Below are 11,690 nucleotides of genomic sequence, written 5' to 3' on the forward strand. Positions count from 1 at the left end.
AGGGGGGTGCAATGTGTTACAGAATGCTCTGAAAAAATGTATGGTCTGGCTGTCAGTACCACCACCTTTGGCGCACATACCTACCACTAACTATCTGGGTTTGAATCTGACCCAATGCCTATTTGTAACACGCTCTCCTACCTTTCTTACTTCCTTCTCCTTAAAAAGAGATGTAGTACATCGGAACAGATTGTCTGCTGTGTAGGATAGACACGTGTCACTTGTATACATTATATTTATTTTCACTAAGTAGACATTTCACCTGACTGAATACACAGGTGTACTGCTGTTAACCTGAAGATAACATTATCTGGTAGTCTGTCTATTCCTACTCTGAAGAGCCAACTCCAAGGCACACACTCAATAGTTGGTTTCCACACACTGTAGATAGATTTCAATAGACCCATTCAAATTCAATTTATTTTTTACAACTGTACAGTGGTGAGTTTCCCCAAAATAGTCCTGTATACAAGTCTTATATCAAATCTGTTAGCAATTCCTGTCTCAGACGTACTTGTAGACAGCCTTATCCTCCAGGGTCTGTACCTCCATTTTAACAGGACACTTGTAGAAGTGGGAGAGCAGTGTCTCTGTAGCCAATCAGGAAGTAGAACTTCTGTGGAGGGAGTTTCTGCAGCATCAGGGTGCACACCACCAGCATGTTGCCTCGTCGCTTTATCACAATCTCATTGGCCAGGCAGTTATGGAAAGTTCCGAAGAGGAAACGTCGTACAAACACGTCTTCCACAGTACGATCTGATGCTCCTCCCTCTCGATGTAGGTTACCTAGGAGATAAAGCGCAGGATGGAGGGAGAAAGGTTAGGTCTCCTTTGCCACACAATGATCAAGTTTGTCAGCATTTATATCTGATTACTATGGTTAGTCTATAACCTAGGCCAGCGTATTGACAGTAACTTTGTTACTCGCTATACACCGAGTTATCTTCTGCACGGTCAGATAAGTGGGGAAACTAGACAGTGACTCACTAGTGTGCTGGGAGAACCAGCCCTTGCGGTGTCCTATGTGGTGGGGGTGGAGTGCTTGCTCATAGGTTACTGGTCGGTCTCCTTTCCCCACCCGAATACGAGCTGCACGATTCTGACAACACAAAAGTTTAAGTACCAGATGCCAAGTTGGAGGCTATCTTTTTAGCAGCCAGTGAGTGAGGCAATAGTCAATGGCTTTAACAGTCAGGTTGAATACATACCTTGCAGCATGCTGCAGTGACATGAAGTGCTCGTGTTGTAGAGTTATTGTATATCGAGGTGCCGACTCTGGCAAGCGCGTTCTGTGGGGCAAAGGTGTGAAAACAAAGACACTGAGCAACAGCCAAGTAACATTGGCTAACGTTAGCTGCTATATCATTGGCTAGCCAGCCAGAAATACGCTATTTGTCCAAGCCCCGCCTACGTATCAAAACAAAACTAGTCATCGTTCGACTATATCACAACACTTTAAAGTAGAATAATCTCAAACAGTTATTGAACGAATGTAAACATGTTTCTCACCGATATCACACTGACAACTCAAGGACGCAGCCATTTTGACTGATGAAAGGGTTTGTGGGAAGAGCCAGAAATTAGCCGTTCTCATTGTATCAAGATGTACAATTATATAAACACCAATTACATTTTGTTATTGATTATATACATTGATATGGATGCATTATATTCAACACAATGTATTATATTAGAAAACAGTGTTTTGACATAGGAACCTTATTTTGCGGGTGGTGGTGTTACGCTGGGGACAATTTTCAGTTCGTACATAAAAATCAAAATAGCTATCCAGCTAGCTTGGGGGCACAATCTCAAACGACAACTATATAATTTTGCGATAAAGATACATTTATTGAAATACAATAGTCTTTAGTGTCAAGTTTCAACAGTTTGACAAACTACGCAGAACGTTTAAAATCTACAATGGCGTCGCCCATGGAAATGACAGAGTTGTATGACAACGCTTTGCTTGGAATCTTGCAGCATGTTGGAAACATCCAGAATTTCCTTCAGGTCTACTTCGGCTTCCTGTACCGCAAGACAGACTTTTACCGTCTGCTGTCAACCCCCAACGACCGTATGGGCTTCCCTCCAGGGGTGGCCGAGAAAATGGTCCTAAAGGTAGCTTACCTACTACTGTAGTTAGCTAGTTAAATATTTGACAACTTCTGTGTTAGCCGTTTAGGCCAGCCAATTTGCCCCCTAGAATGTTCGGAAGGCGAGTTGGTACCATGGTGGTCAATAGAACAAATAGGAGCTGGCAGGGTGAAAATGCCCTAAAACAAGGCCTGTTTTCTCGTGATTACTTCAAAACTACAGCAACCAGCTGGGACATATGGTAATATTATGAAACTGGGCTCCACGGTGGATACAATTATCTAGTTTTTATCAGGAAAAAATGCATTGCTAAAAATGTAAGGTGTCCATCCTATCCATAGACATCTGCTCAACATAGACGTAATTTTTAAACGTACACTCGGTAGTATGACATAAGCATAAACAGCGGGTCGATTTACCTGCAACATCAACAGATGGTGCTTTCAAGACAACAGGGAAGTCGGTAAAAATCATCACGTCAGTGATCTTCAGGTCGGAACTTTAGAAAGATGCCCGAGTTTCCGACTAGGAATTCCGAGTCAAGTGGTCTTGAACAAGGGCCTGCTCCAGGCATAAGCAACCGCGCTTATTTAACTCAGTCATAGTCTCAATTTACTGTTGAGAGTTAGAATAGTAGAATAGATAAGGTGCAAGTTCGAAATTGGGTTGTGCATCAACAATTTTTCTCTTATGTCGGTCACTTACAGTCACTCAATTAGCCATGTCAGCTAAACATTTTTAGATTGGTAAATTAGTCTAGCCAGCTATCTAAACTTCTAGTAATCATTGCTAAATACCGACCTGTCACGCAGGGCATGTGCCCTGACCTCCAGGGGGCCCCATTGATTTTGTTATTCACTCACATTCAGGTATTATTAACATGGCATAAGTCATAGTAAAATGTGTAGAATTGCAGGAAATTAGCTAGGGGGGTGGGCCCTGGAGGTCAGGCGCCCTGCGTGACCGGATGGTATTTGGCTATGATTGCTACAGTTGTTTTGAATGTGGCATATGACCCACTCTTAACGTAGTTGCCAACAGTCGGCTGTATCCGGTTTTCAGGGATTCAGCAGATGTGGGAACTCCGCTCATGCATTTTCTTTTATGCCTGCTACGATAGGTTAACAGTGACCTAATCTGTCAAGACTACCATTGTTGGCATCTCTCCTTGCGTCTAAACTCGTATGGGAAGAGATGTTAGTCTGATGTTAGGCTGATTTGGTTATAAGTTGGGATGTCGTCCCCTTTTCTATGATGATGCCATCTTGCAGACTACCTTTTAAGGTGCACAAAAAGTGATTAGGGGGTTGATTATGGACTTAGCTCGTCATGTCTCTGTTATTCTCCACAGTCCTTCCGTCTGTTTGAGCGTGTGGCTGAGCAGGACAGAGAGAGGCAACAGAGGGAGCTGCAGCAGAGACAGGAGGCCAGGATGGTGCCCCCCGCGGTGCAGGAGCTGGAGTTGCAGGCCACTGAGCAGCCAGAGGAGCCGAGGGGGGAGAAGACAGAGCCTGATGCCCAGAGAGAGAGCTCTGACTCAGCTTCTGGAGAGCCCAGTGCAGCCTCTAGCACTACCTCCTCCAGCCAAGGCTCTTCCAGCCAAGCCCCAGACTCTATTCCACAGCCCCATTGCAGCAGTGTGGCCCAGCCGTCATCACATGGAGACCAGGCAGCAGCAGCCTGTTCCGCATCTACAGAGTTAGTATTGTACTGCCTCTCTTGGCCATGCCAGTATGACTGGTTCTTTCTCCAAGCTTTTTCAATGCTTTCACAAAGTTACACAAAACAGGTTCACAACTGTTAAAACCTGTTATAGATGGGACATTTACATATTTGCTGAAATGCTCTACAAATACATGTTGGCAGTTTCGAATTTGGTAGAATCTCCTTAGTGGCATGGAATTGACCCCAATACTAAAACCCACCCTAATACCAACCCTTGTATCGAGTGCTTCTTCCACTGTGTGTGTGTGTCAGTGGTCAGGTGGTGCAACAGGCCAGTCCAGATAGTTACAATGGGGCGGTGAGGGACACCTACAGCTGGTCTCAGGACTACACCGATGTTGAGGTCCGGGTCAACGTTCCCAAGACCGTCGTCAAGGGCAGACAGGTAAACACGGCCACCACAGGGCTCCTCTTTCTACATATTTCAACCTTTTCAAAAACAAATACTTAATGTTTATAAATTCCTGTTTGAATTATTATGATGTGATGAGTTTTCTGTGTCCAGTTGATGTGATTCTTGAGTTAAACATTCCTCCTGGGGTTGTACCATGTAATGTATGTGAAGTATTCATGCTTTAATTTCTCTTTGTGTGTCCATGCCAGGTGTGTGTGAACATGCAACCGGGCAGTGTGCGTGTGTGTTTGAAGGAGGAGGCAGGAGAGACGGTCCTGATGGAAGGAGAGCTCACACATAAGATCAACACTGAGAACTCACTATGGAGCCTGGAGCCTGGATCTTGTGTGGTGGTGAGTGACACACACACACACACACACACCCACAAATGTATCTAGACACACTCACTCACTGACGCAGCCTTCCTCCCTCTCCCTGTAGTTGTCTCTCAGTAAGAGTGGGGAGGTCTGGTGGAGTGCTGTGTTGAAAGGGGAGAAGGAGATTGATGTGAACCAGATCAACAGAGAGCGCTCCATGGCCACGGTGGACGAGGAGGAGCACGCCGTGCTGGACAGACTCACCTTCGACTACCACCAGAAACTACAGGGCAAGCCCCAGAGCCACGAGATGGTGAGAGCACGCACACACACACACACACACACAAGAATGGACACACACACACACTCGTAAACATGCATACACTACCATCAAACTAACCTAAGCCTCATGATGTTGAGAAGGGTATACAGTTGAAGTCGGAAGTTTACATACACTTAGGTTGGAGCCATTAAAACTTGTATTTCAACCACTCCACACATTTCTTGTTAACAAACTATAGTTTTGGCAAGTCGGTTAGGACATCTACTGTGTGCATGACACAAGTAATTTTTCCAACAATTGTTTACAGACAGATTATTTCACTTATAATTCACTGTATCACAATTCCAGTGGGTCAGAAGTTTACATACACTAAGTTGACTGTGCCTTTAAACAGCTTGGAAAATTCCAGAAAATTATGTCATGGCTTTAGAAGCTTCTGATATGCTAATTGACATAATTTGAGTCAATTGGAGGTGTATCAAAAGAAATCAGTCAAGACCTCAGAAAGAAAATTGTAGACCTCCAAGTCTGGTTCATCCTTGGGAGCAATTTCCAAACGCCTGAAGGTACCACGTTCATCTGTACAAACAATAGTACGCAAGTATAACCACCATGGGACCACGCAGCCGTCATACCGCTCAGGAAGGAGACGCGTTCTGTCTCCTAGAGATGAACGTACTTTGGTGCGAAAAGTGCAAATCAATCCTAGAACAACAGCTAAGGACCTTGTGAAGATGCTGGAGGAAACGGGTACAAAAGTATCTATATCCACAGTAAAACGAGACGTCTATCGACATAACCTGAAAGGCCGCTCAGCCAGCAAGGAAGAAGCCACTGCTCCAAAACCGCCATAAAAAAAGCCGGACTATGGTTTGCAACTGCACATGGGGACAAAGATCGTACTTTTTGGAGAAATGTCGTCTGGTCTGATGAAACAAAAATGGAACTGTTTGGCCATGATGACCATCGTTATGTTTGGAGGAAAAAGGGGGATGCTTGCAAGCCGAAGAACACCATCCCAACCGTAAAGCACGGGGGTGGCAGCATCATGTTGTGGGGGTGCTTTGCTGCAGCAGGGACTGGTGCACTTCACAAAATAGATGGCATCACGAGGAAGGAAAATTATGTGGATTTATTGAAGCAACATCTCAAGACATCAGTCAGGAAGTTAAAGCTTGGTCGCAAATGGGTTTTCCAAATGGACAAGGACAACAAAGTCAAGGTATTGGAGTGGCCATCACAAAGCCTTGACTTCAATCCTATAGAAATTTTGTGGGCAGAACTGAAAAAGCGCGCGCAAGCAAGGAGGCCTACAAACCTGACTCAGATACACCAGCTCTGTCAGGAGGAATGGGCCAAAATTCACCCAACTTATTGTGGGAAGCTTGTGGAAGGCTACCCGATACGTTTGACCCAAGTTAAACAATTTAAAAGCAATGCTACCAAATACTAATTGAGTGTATGTAAACTTCTGACCCAATGGGAATGTGATGAAAGAAATTAAAGCAGAAAAAAATACTTCTCTCTACTATTATTCTGACATTTCACATTCTTAAAATGAAGTGGTAATCTTACCTGACCTAAGACAGGGTATATTTACTAGGATTAAATGTCAGGAATTGTGCAAACTGAGTTTAAATATATTTGGCTAAGGTGTATGTAAACTTCCGACTTCAACTGTAGGGACACGTGGCGGAATTTGGTGCTGAACTATGTTGAGTCCAATTGTGCAGTTCGATTTGTATTGTATGTACAGTGCATTCTGAAAGTATTCCGACCCCTTGACCTTTTCCACATTTTGTTACGTTACAGCCCTGTTCTAAAATGGATTAAATTGTTTTTTCCCCTCATCAACCTACACACAATACCCCATAATGACAAAGCGAATACAGGTTTTTATAAATGTTAGCAAATTTATTAAAAATAAAAGAACAAACTTTATTTACATAATTATTCAGACCCTTTGCTATGAAACTCAAAATTGAGCATCCTGTTTCCATTGATCATCCTTGAGATGTTTCTACAACTTGATTGGAGTCCACCTGCGGTAATTTCTATTGATTGGACATAATTTGGAAAGACACACACCTGTCTATATAAGGTCCCACAGTTGAGAGTGCATGTCAGAGCAAAAACTAAACCATGAGCTCAAAGGAATTGTCCGTAGAGCTCTGAGACAGGATTGTGTCGATGAACAGATCTCGTACAAAAATATACTGCTGAAAAAAATAAAGGGAACACTTAAACAACACAATGTAACTCCAAGTCAATCACACTTCTGTGAAATTAAACTGTCCACTTAGGAAGCAACACTGATTGTCAATACATTTCACATGCTGTTCTGCAAATGGAATAGACAACAGGTGGAAATTATACGCAATTAGCAAGACACCCCCAATAAAGGAGTGGTTCTGCAGGTGGGGACCACAGACCACTTCTCAGTTCCTATGCTTCCTAGCTGATGTTTTCGTCACTTTTGAATGCTGGCGGTGCTTTCACTCTAGTGGTAGCATGAGACGGAGTCTACAACCCACACAAGTGGCTCAGGTAGTGCAGCTCATCCAGGATGGCACATCAATGCGAGCTGTGGCAAGAAGGTTTGCTGTGTGTGTCAGCGTAGTGTCCAGAGCATGGAGGCGCAAATGTGCATGTGTCTGCTCAAACGGTCAGAAACAGACTCCATGAGGGTGGTATGAGGGCCCGACATCCACAGGTGGGGGTTGTGCTTACAGCCCAACACCGTGCAGGACGTTTGGCATTTGCCAGAGAACACCAAGATTGGCAAATTCGCCACTGGCGCCCTGTGCTCTTCACAGATGAAAGCAGGTTCACACTGAGCTCATGTGACAGATGTGACAGAGTCTGGAGACGCCGTGGAGAACGTTCTGCTGCCTGCAACATCCTCCAGCATGACCGGTTTGGGGGTGGGTCAGTCATGGTGTGGGGTGGCAATTCTTCGGGGGGCCGCACAGCCCTCCATGTGCTCGCCAGAGGTAGCCTGACTGCCATTAGTAACCGAGATGAGATCCTCAGACCCCTTGTGAGACCATATGCTGGTGCGGTTGGCCCTGGGTTCATCCTAATGCAAGACAATGCTAGACCTCATGCGGCTGGAGTGTGTCAGCAGTTCCTGCAAGAGGAAGGCATTGATGCTATGGACTGGCCCGCCCGTTCCCCAGACCTGAATCCAATTGAGCACATCTGGGACATCATGTCTCGCTCCATCCACCAACGCCACGTTGCACCACAGACTGTCCAGGAGTTGGCGGATGCTTTAGTCCAGGTCTGGGAGGAGATCCCTCAGGAGACCATCCGCCACCTCATCAGGAGCATGCCCAGGCGTTGTAGGGAGGTCATACAGGCACGTGGAGGCCACACACACTACTGGGCCTCATTTTGACTTGTTTTAAGGACATTACATCAAAGTTGGATCAGCCTGTAGTGTGGTTTTCCACTTTATTTTTGCGTTTGACTCCAAATCCAGACCTCCATGGGTTGATAAATTGGATTTCCATTGATTATTTTTGTGTGATTTTGTTGTCAGCACATTCAACTATGTAAAGAAAAAAGTATTTAATAAGATTATTTCATTCATTCAGATCTAGGATGTGTTATTTTAGTGTTCCCTTTATTTTTTAGAGCAGTTTATTTCTGCAGCATTGAAGGTCTTCAAGAACACAGTGGCCTCCATAATTCTTAAATGGAAGATGTTTGGAACCACCAAGACTCTTCCTAGAGCTGGCCACCCGGCCAAACTGAGCAAATGGGTGAAAAGAGCCTTGGTCAGGGAGGTGACCAAGAACCCGATGGTCACTCTGACAGAGCTCCAGAGTTCCTCTGTGGAGATGGGAGAACCTTCCAGAAGGACAATGATCTATACAGCACTCCACCAATCAGGCCTTTATGGTAGTGGCCAGACGGCAGCCACTCCTCAGTAAAAGTCATATGACAGCCCGCTTGGAGTTTGCCAAAAGGCACCTGAAGGACTCTCAGACCATGAGAAACAAGATATTCTGGTCTGATGAAACCAAGATTGAATTATTTAGCTGGAAGCCAAGTGTCACGTCTGGAGGAAACCTGGCACCATCCCTACGGTGAAGAATGGTGGTAGCAGCATCATGCGGCGGGGATGTTTTTCAGCGGCACCGACGGGGAGACTAGTCGGGATCGAGGCAAAGATGAATGGAGCAAAGTACAGAGAGATCCTTGATGAAAACCTGTTCCAGAGCTCTCAGGACCTCAGACTGGGGTGAAGGTTCACCTTCCAACAGGACAATGACCCTAAGCACACAGCCAAGACAACGCAGGAGTGGCTTCGGGACAAGTATCTGAATGTCCTTGAGTGGCCCAGCCAGAGCTCGGACTTGAACCTGATCGAACATCTCTGGAGAGACCTGAAAATAGCTGTGCAGCAACGCTCCCCATCCAACCTGACAGAGCTTGAGAGGATCTGCAGAGAAGAATGGGAGAAACTCCCCATATACAGGTGTGCCAAGCTTGTAGCATCATACCTAAGAAGACTCGATGCTGTAATCGCTACCAAAAGTGCTTCAACAAAGTACTGAGTAAAGGGTCTGAATACTTATGTGAATGTCATATTTCAGTTTTTCGTGTAGATAGATGAAGGGGATAACTATTTAATCCATTGTAGAATAAGGTTGTAACGTAACAAAATGTGGAACAAGTCAAGGGGTCTGAATACTTTCCGAATGCACTGTATGTATGTGGGCATTCCGTTCTCACAAGTTCTCTCTCTTTCTCCTCATGTAGAAGGTGCATGACATGCTGAAGAAGGGCTGGGATGCTGAGGGCTCTCCCTTTAAAGGACAACAGTTTGATCCCTCCATGTTCGACATCCCCTCCAGTGCCGTACAGATGTGAACACACAATGTTGGGGATTGGGGTTGAGAGACTGAGGAGAGTTAGCAGATTTATCAGTAGAAACTGCCTGGTATTTTAAGAGGATTCTTTCTTTTTCTGAGTGATCTTTGAATAGGAGGGAGATGAGCTTTGTTACTGTGTTCTGACTGATGTGACATACCCGGGTTGTGTTCATTAGTTACCAAACAGAAGAAAAAATACAAACTGTGAGGAACTTCCTGCACTCCCTGAACGCTCATTTACTCTTTCCATTGCAAATTGTTTTAAAAACCCTTTCCATTTCGGGCCCTAATGAACATGACCCTGAACATACCTGTTTAAGTGTCTGTCTGCCCACTGAACACACCTGGACCTAGGAGATAGCTGTACAGACACAGGTCTAGGATCAGATAACCCTCCCCATATCTTAACCTTCACCATTGAGGTGGAGAATGCAGAACTGACCCTAGATCAGTTTCGAGGGGCAACTTCCAGGTCCAGATGTCTGTGGTGTTTTACATGTAGACGACTGATATTGGTTGGCTAAATACCTCCCTGCCATTTTCATTTTACTAAGGTGTGTCAGTACTGTGTGCCTGAAATAAATTAAATAAAACCTGCACTGATGCGTTCTCTGATGTCTGTGTGCTGTGGAGCGGCATTAAAACCTATGTGTCATTGCCATAGAGATGCACAAAGTTCTCAACATTGTATCTGCTATTGTGGCGTCTGTGGCAGAATGGGAAGTGCCGTTTGCATTTTTTTGTTGTATTTATTAGGGATCCCTTTTCCATCCTGCCAAGGCAGCAGCTTCTATTCCTGGGGTCCAAACACACCAAAGCACCCACATTGAGGCAATATCCACTTTCAAGTAGTCTTATTTTCTTTAGAAGTTTGGAAAAAAGTGTAATGATAATATTGTTGATTTACCACCACTTGCAGTGCTGGAGTCTTGAACCAAATCTGGTAATTTATTTATTGTGGCCATTAGATGGCGGTGATATAGCTGAAATACATAAACTAGGCAAAACAATTTGAAGAAGTCATTGACTGATCGTTCCCAACCCATAGGAATACCCACCCAGTTGACTACTTTAAAATGGTGAAAGCCCTCAATGGCAATGTCCATGCAAAATGGGTTGTTGCTAAGTAGGGATCTCTATACGTCTCTATGGGTCCCTGTAGATCTACAGAGGTGTCTGGCGGCGGACTTGACATTTAACAGTAGTGCCAGAGGAGGGCGCTATAAAAATATCTCTGATTCTCCTCAGTGCAGTATAATATTCCTTGGTCTGAGAATGGCAGTATCAGATGAATAAGATAAAATATGGATATCAGAACTAATATATCTACAGTTGGTCAGATGCTCAGAAAGACAGCATAGACACTGACAGCCCGTTCTTTAAAGATTAATACAATCACAGACAGTTCTTTAAAGATGAATACAGTCACAGACAGTTCTTTAAAGATGAATACAGTCACAGACAGTTCTTTAAAGATGAATACAGTCACAGACAATTATTTGAAGATGAATACAGTCACAGACAATTCTTTAAAGATGAATACAGTCACAGACAATTATTTGAAGATGAATACAGTCACAGACAATTCTTTAAAAATGAATACATTCACAGATAATTCTTTAATTAAAGATGAATACAGTCACATACAATTCTTTGAAGATCAAAATGATTGTCTTTCTCAGGTCTGAAGTGTAGAAGCTTTGCTCCTAAGAATAGAGTTATTCGTGATGTCAGTGCAGAAGAACAATCCAAGAATCGAGACAATAGACAGTAGCAGCCTATGACTCCGCAGATCTCTTCCATGCCAGGTCAGTTACACTGGTGCTTTAAGTTGCCCAGTTCTTCAAGTGGACTGAAATGGTATATTTTTTTATTCGTCATGCGTTAGAGTGAATTCTATCTTACAAGAGGGAGGGGCCAGTTATCGCAGGATACATTTTGAGGTACTGCGTTGAGCACCCGCCCACCTCAAGCACTGATGTTGCCTACCA

At 44.3% G+C, this 11,690-nt stretch overlaps 2 protein-coding genes and 1 pseudogene across 9 annotated transcripts in view; 2 read left to right on the top strand and 1 right to left on the bottom strand.

The window, feature by feature from the left end:
* Positions 1 to 402: 402 nt before the first annotated feature.
* Positions 403 to 2,803, bottom strand: LOC106569293 (28S ribosomal protein S24, mitochondrial-like; annotated as a pseudogene).
* nudcd3 (NudC domain containing 3) lies at positions 1,712 to 10,298 on the top strand. Its single transcript, XM_014140478.2, has 6 exons — positions 1,712 to 2,121; positions 3,449 to 3,795; positions 4,075 to 4,207; positions 4,426 to 4,569; positions 4,658 to 4,846; positions 9,587 to 10,298. Exons 1-6 carry the CDS (start codon positions 1,924 to 1,926, stop codon positions 9,695 to 9,697), a joined length of 1,122 nt encoding a protein of 373 aa, XP_013995953.1. The 5' UTR covers positions 1,712 to 1,923; the 3' UTR covers positions 9,698 to 10,298.
* A 1,197-nt stretch (positions 10,299 to 11,495) lies between these two features.
* LOC106569240 (calcium/calmodulin-dependent protein kinase type II subunit beta) overlaps positions 11,496 to 11,690 on the top strand; it is a 79,731-nt gene continuing 79,536 nt past the window's right edge. For 2 of the 8 annotated variants that reach the window (XM_045692830.1, XM_045692839.1), the window contains exon 1: positions 11,496 to 11,690. This exon is cut by the window's right edge and continues 650 nt beyond it. The gene's annotated coding sequence lies outside the window, so the exon portion shown is untranslated. The other 6 variants (XM_045692843.1, XM_045692852.1, XM_045692815.1 and 3 more) reach the window with 3 other exon arrangements.

The sequence above is a fragment of the Salmo salar genome, chromosome ssa01 (assembly GCF_905237065.1).
Source record: "Salmo salar chromosome ssa01, Ssal_v3.1, whole genome shotgun sequence".
Classification (NCBI taxonomy): Eukaryota; Metazoa; Chordata; class Actinopteri; order Salmoniformes; family Salmonidae; genus Salmo; species Salmo salar.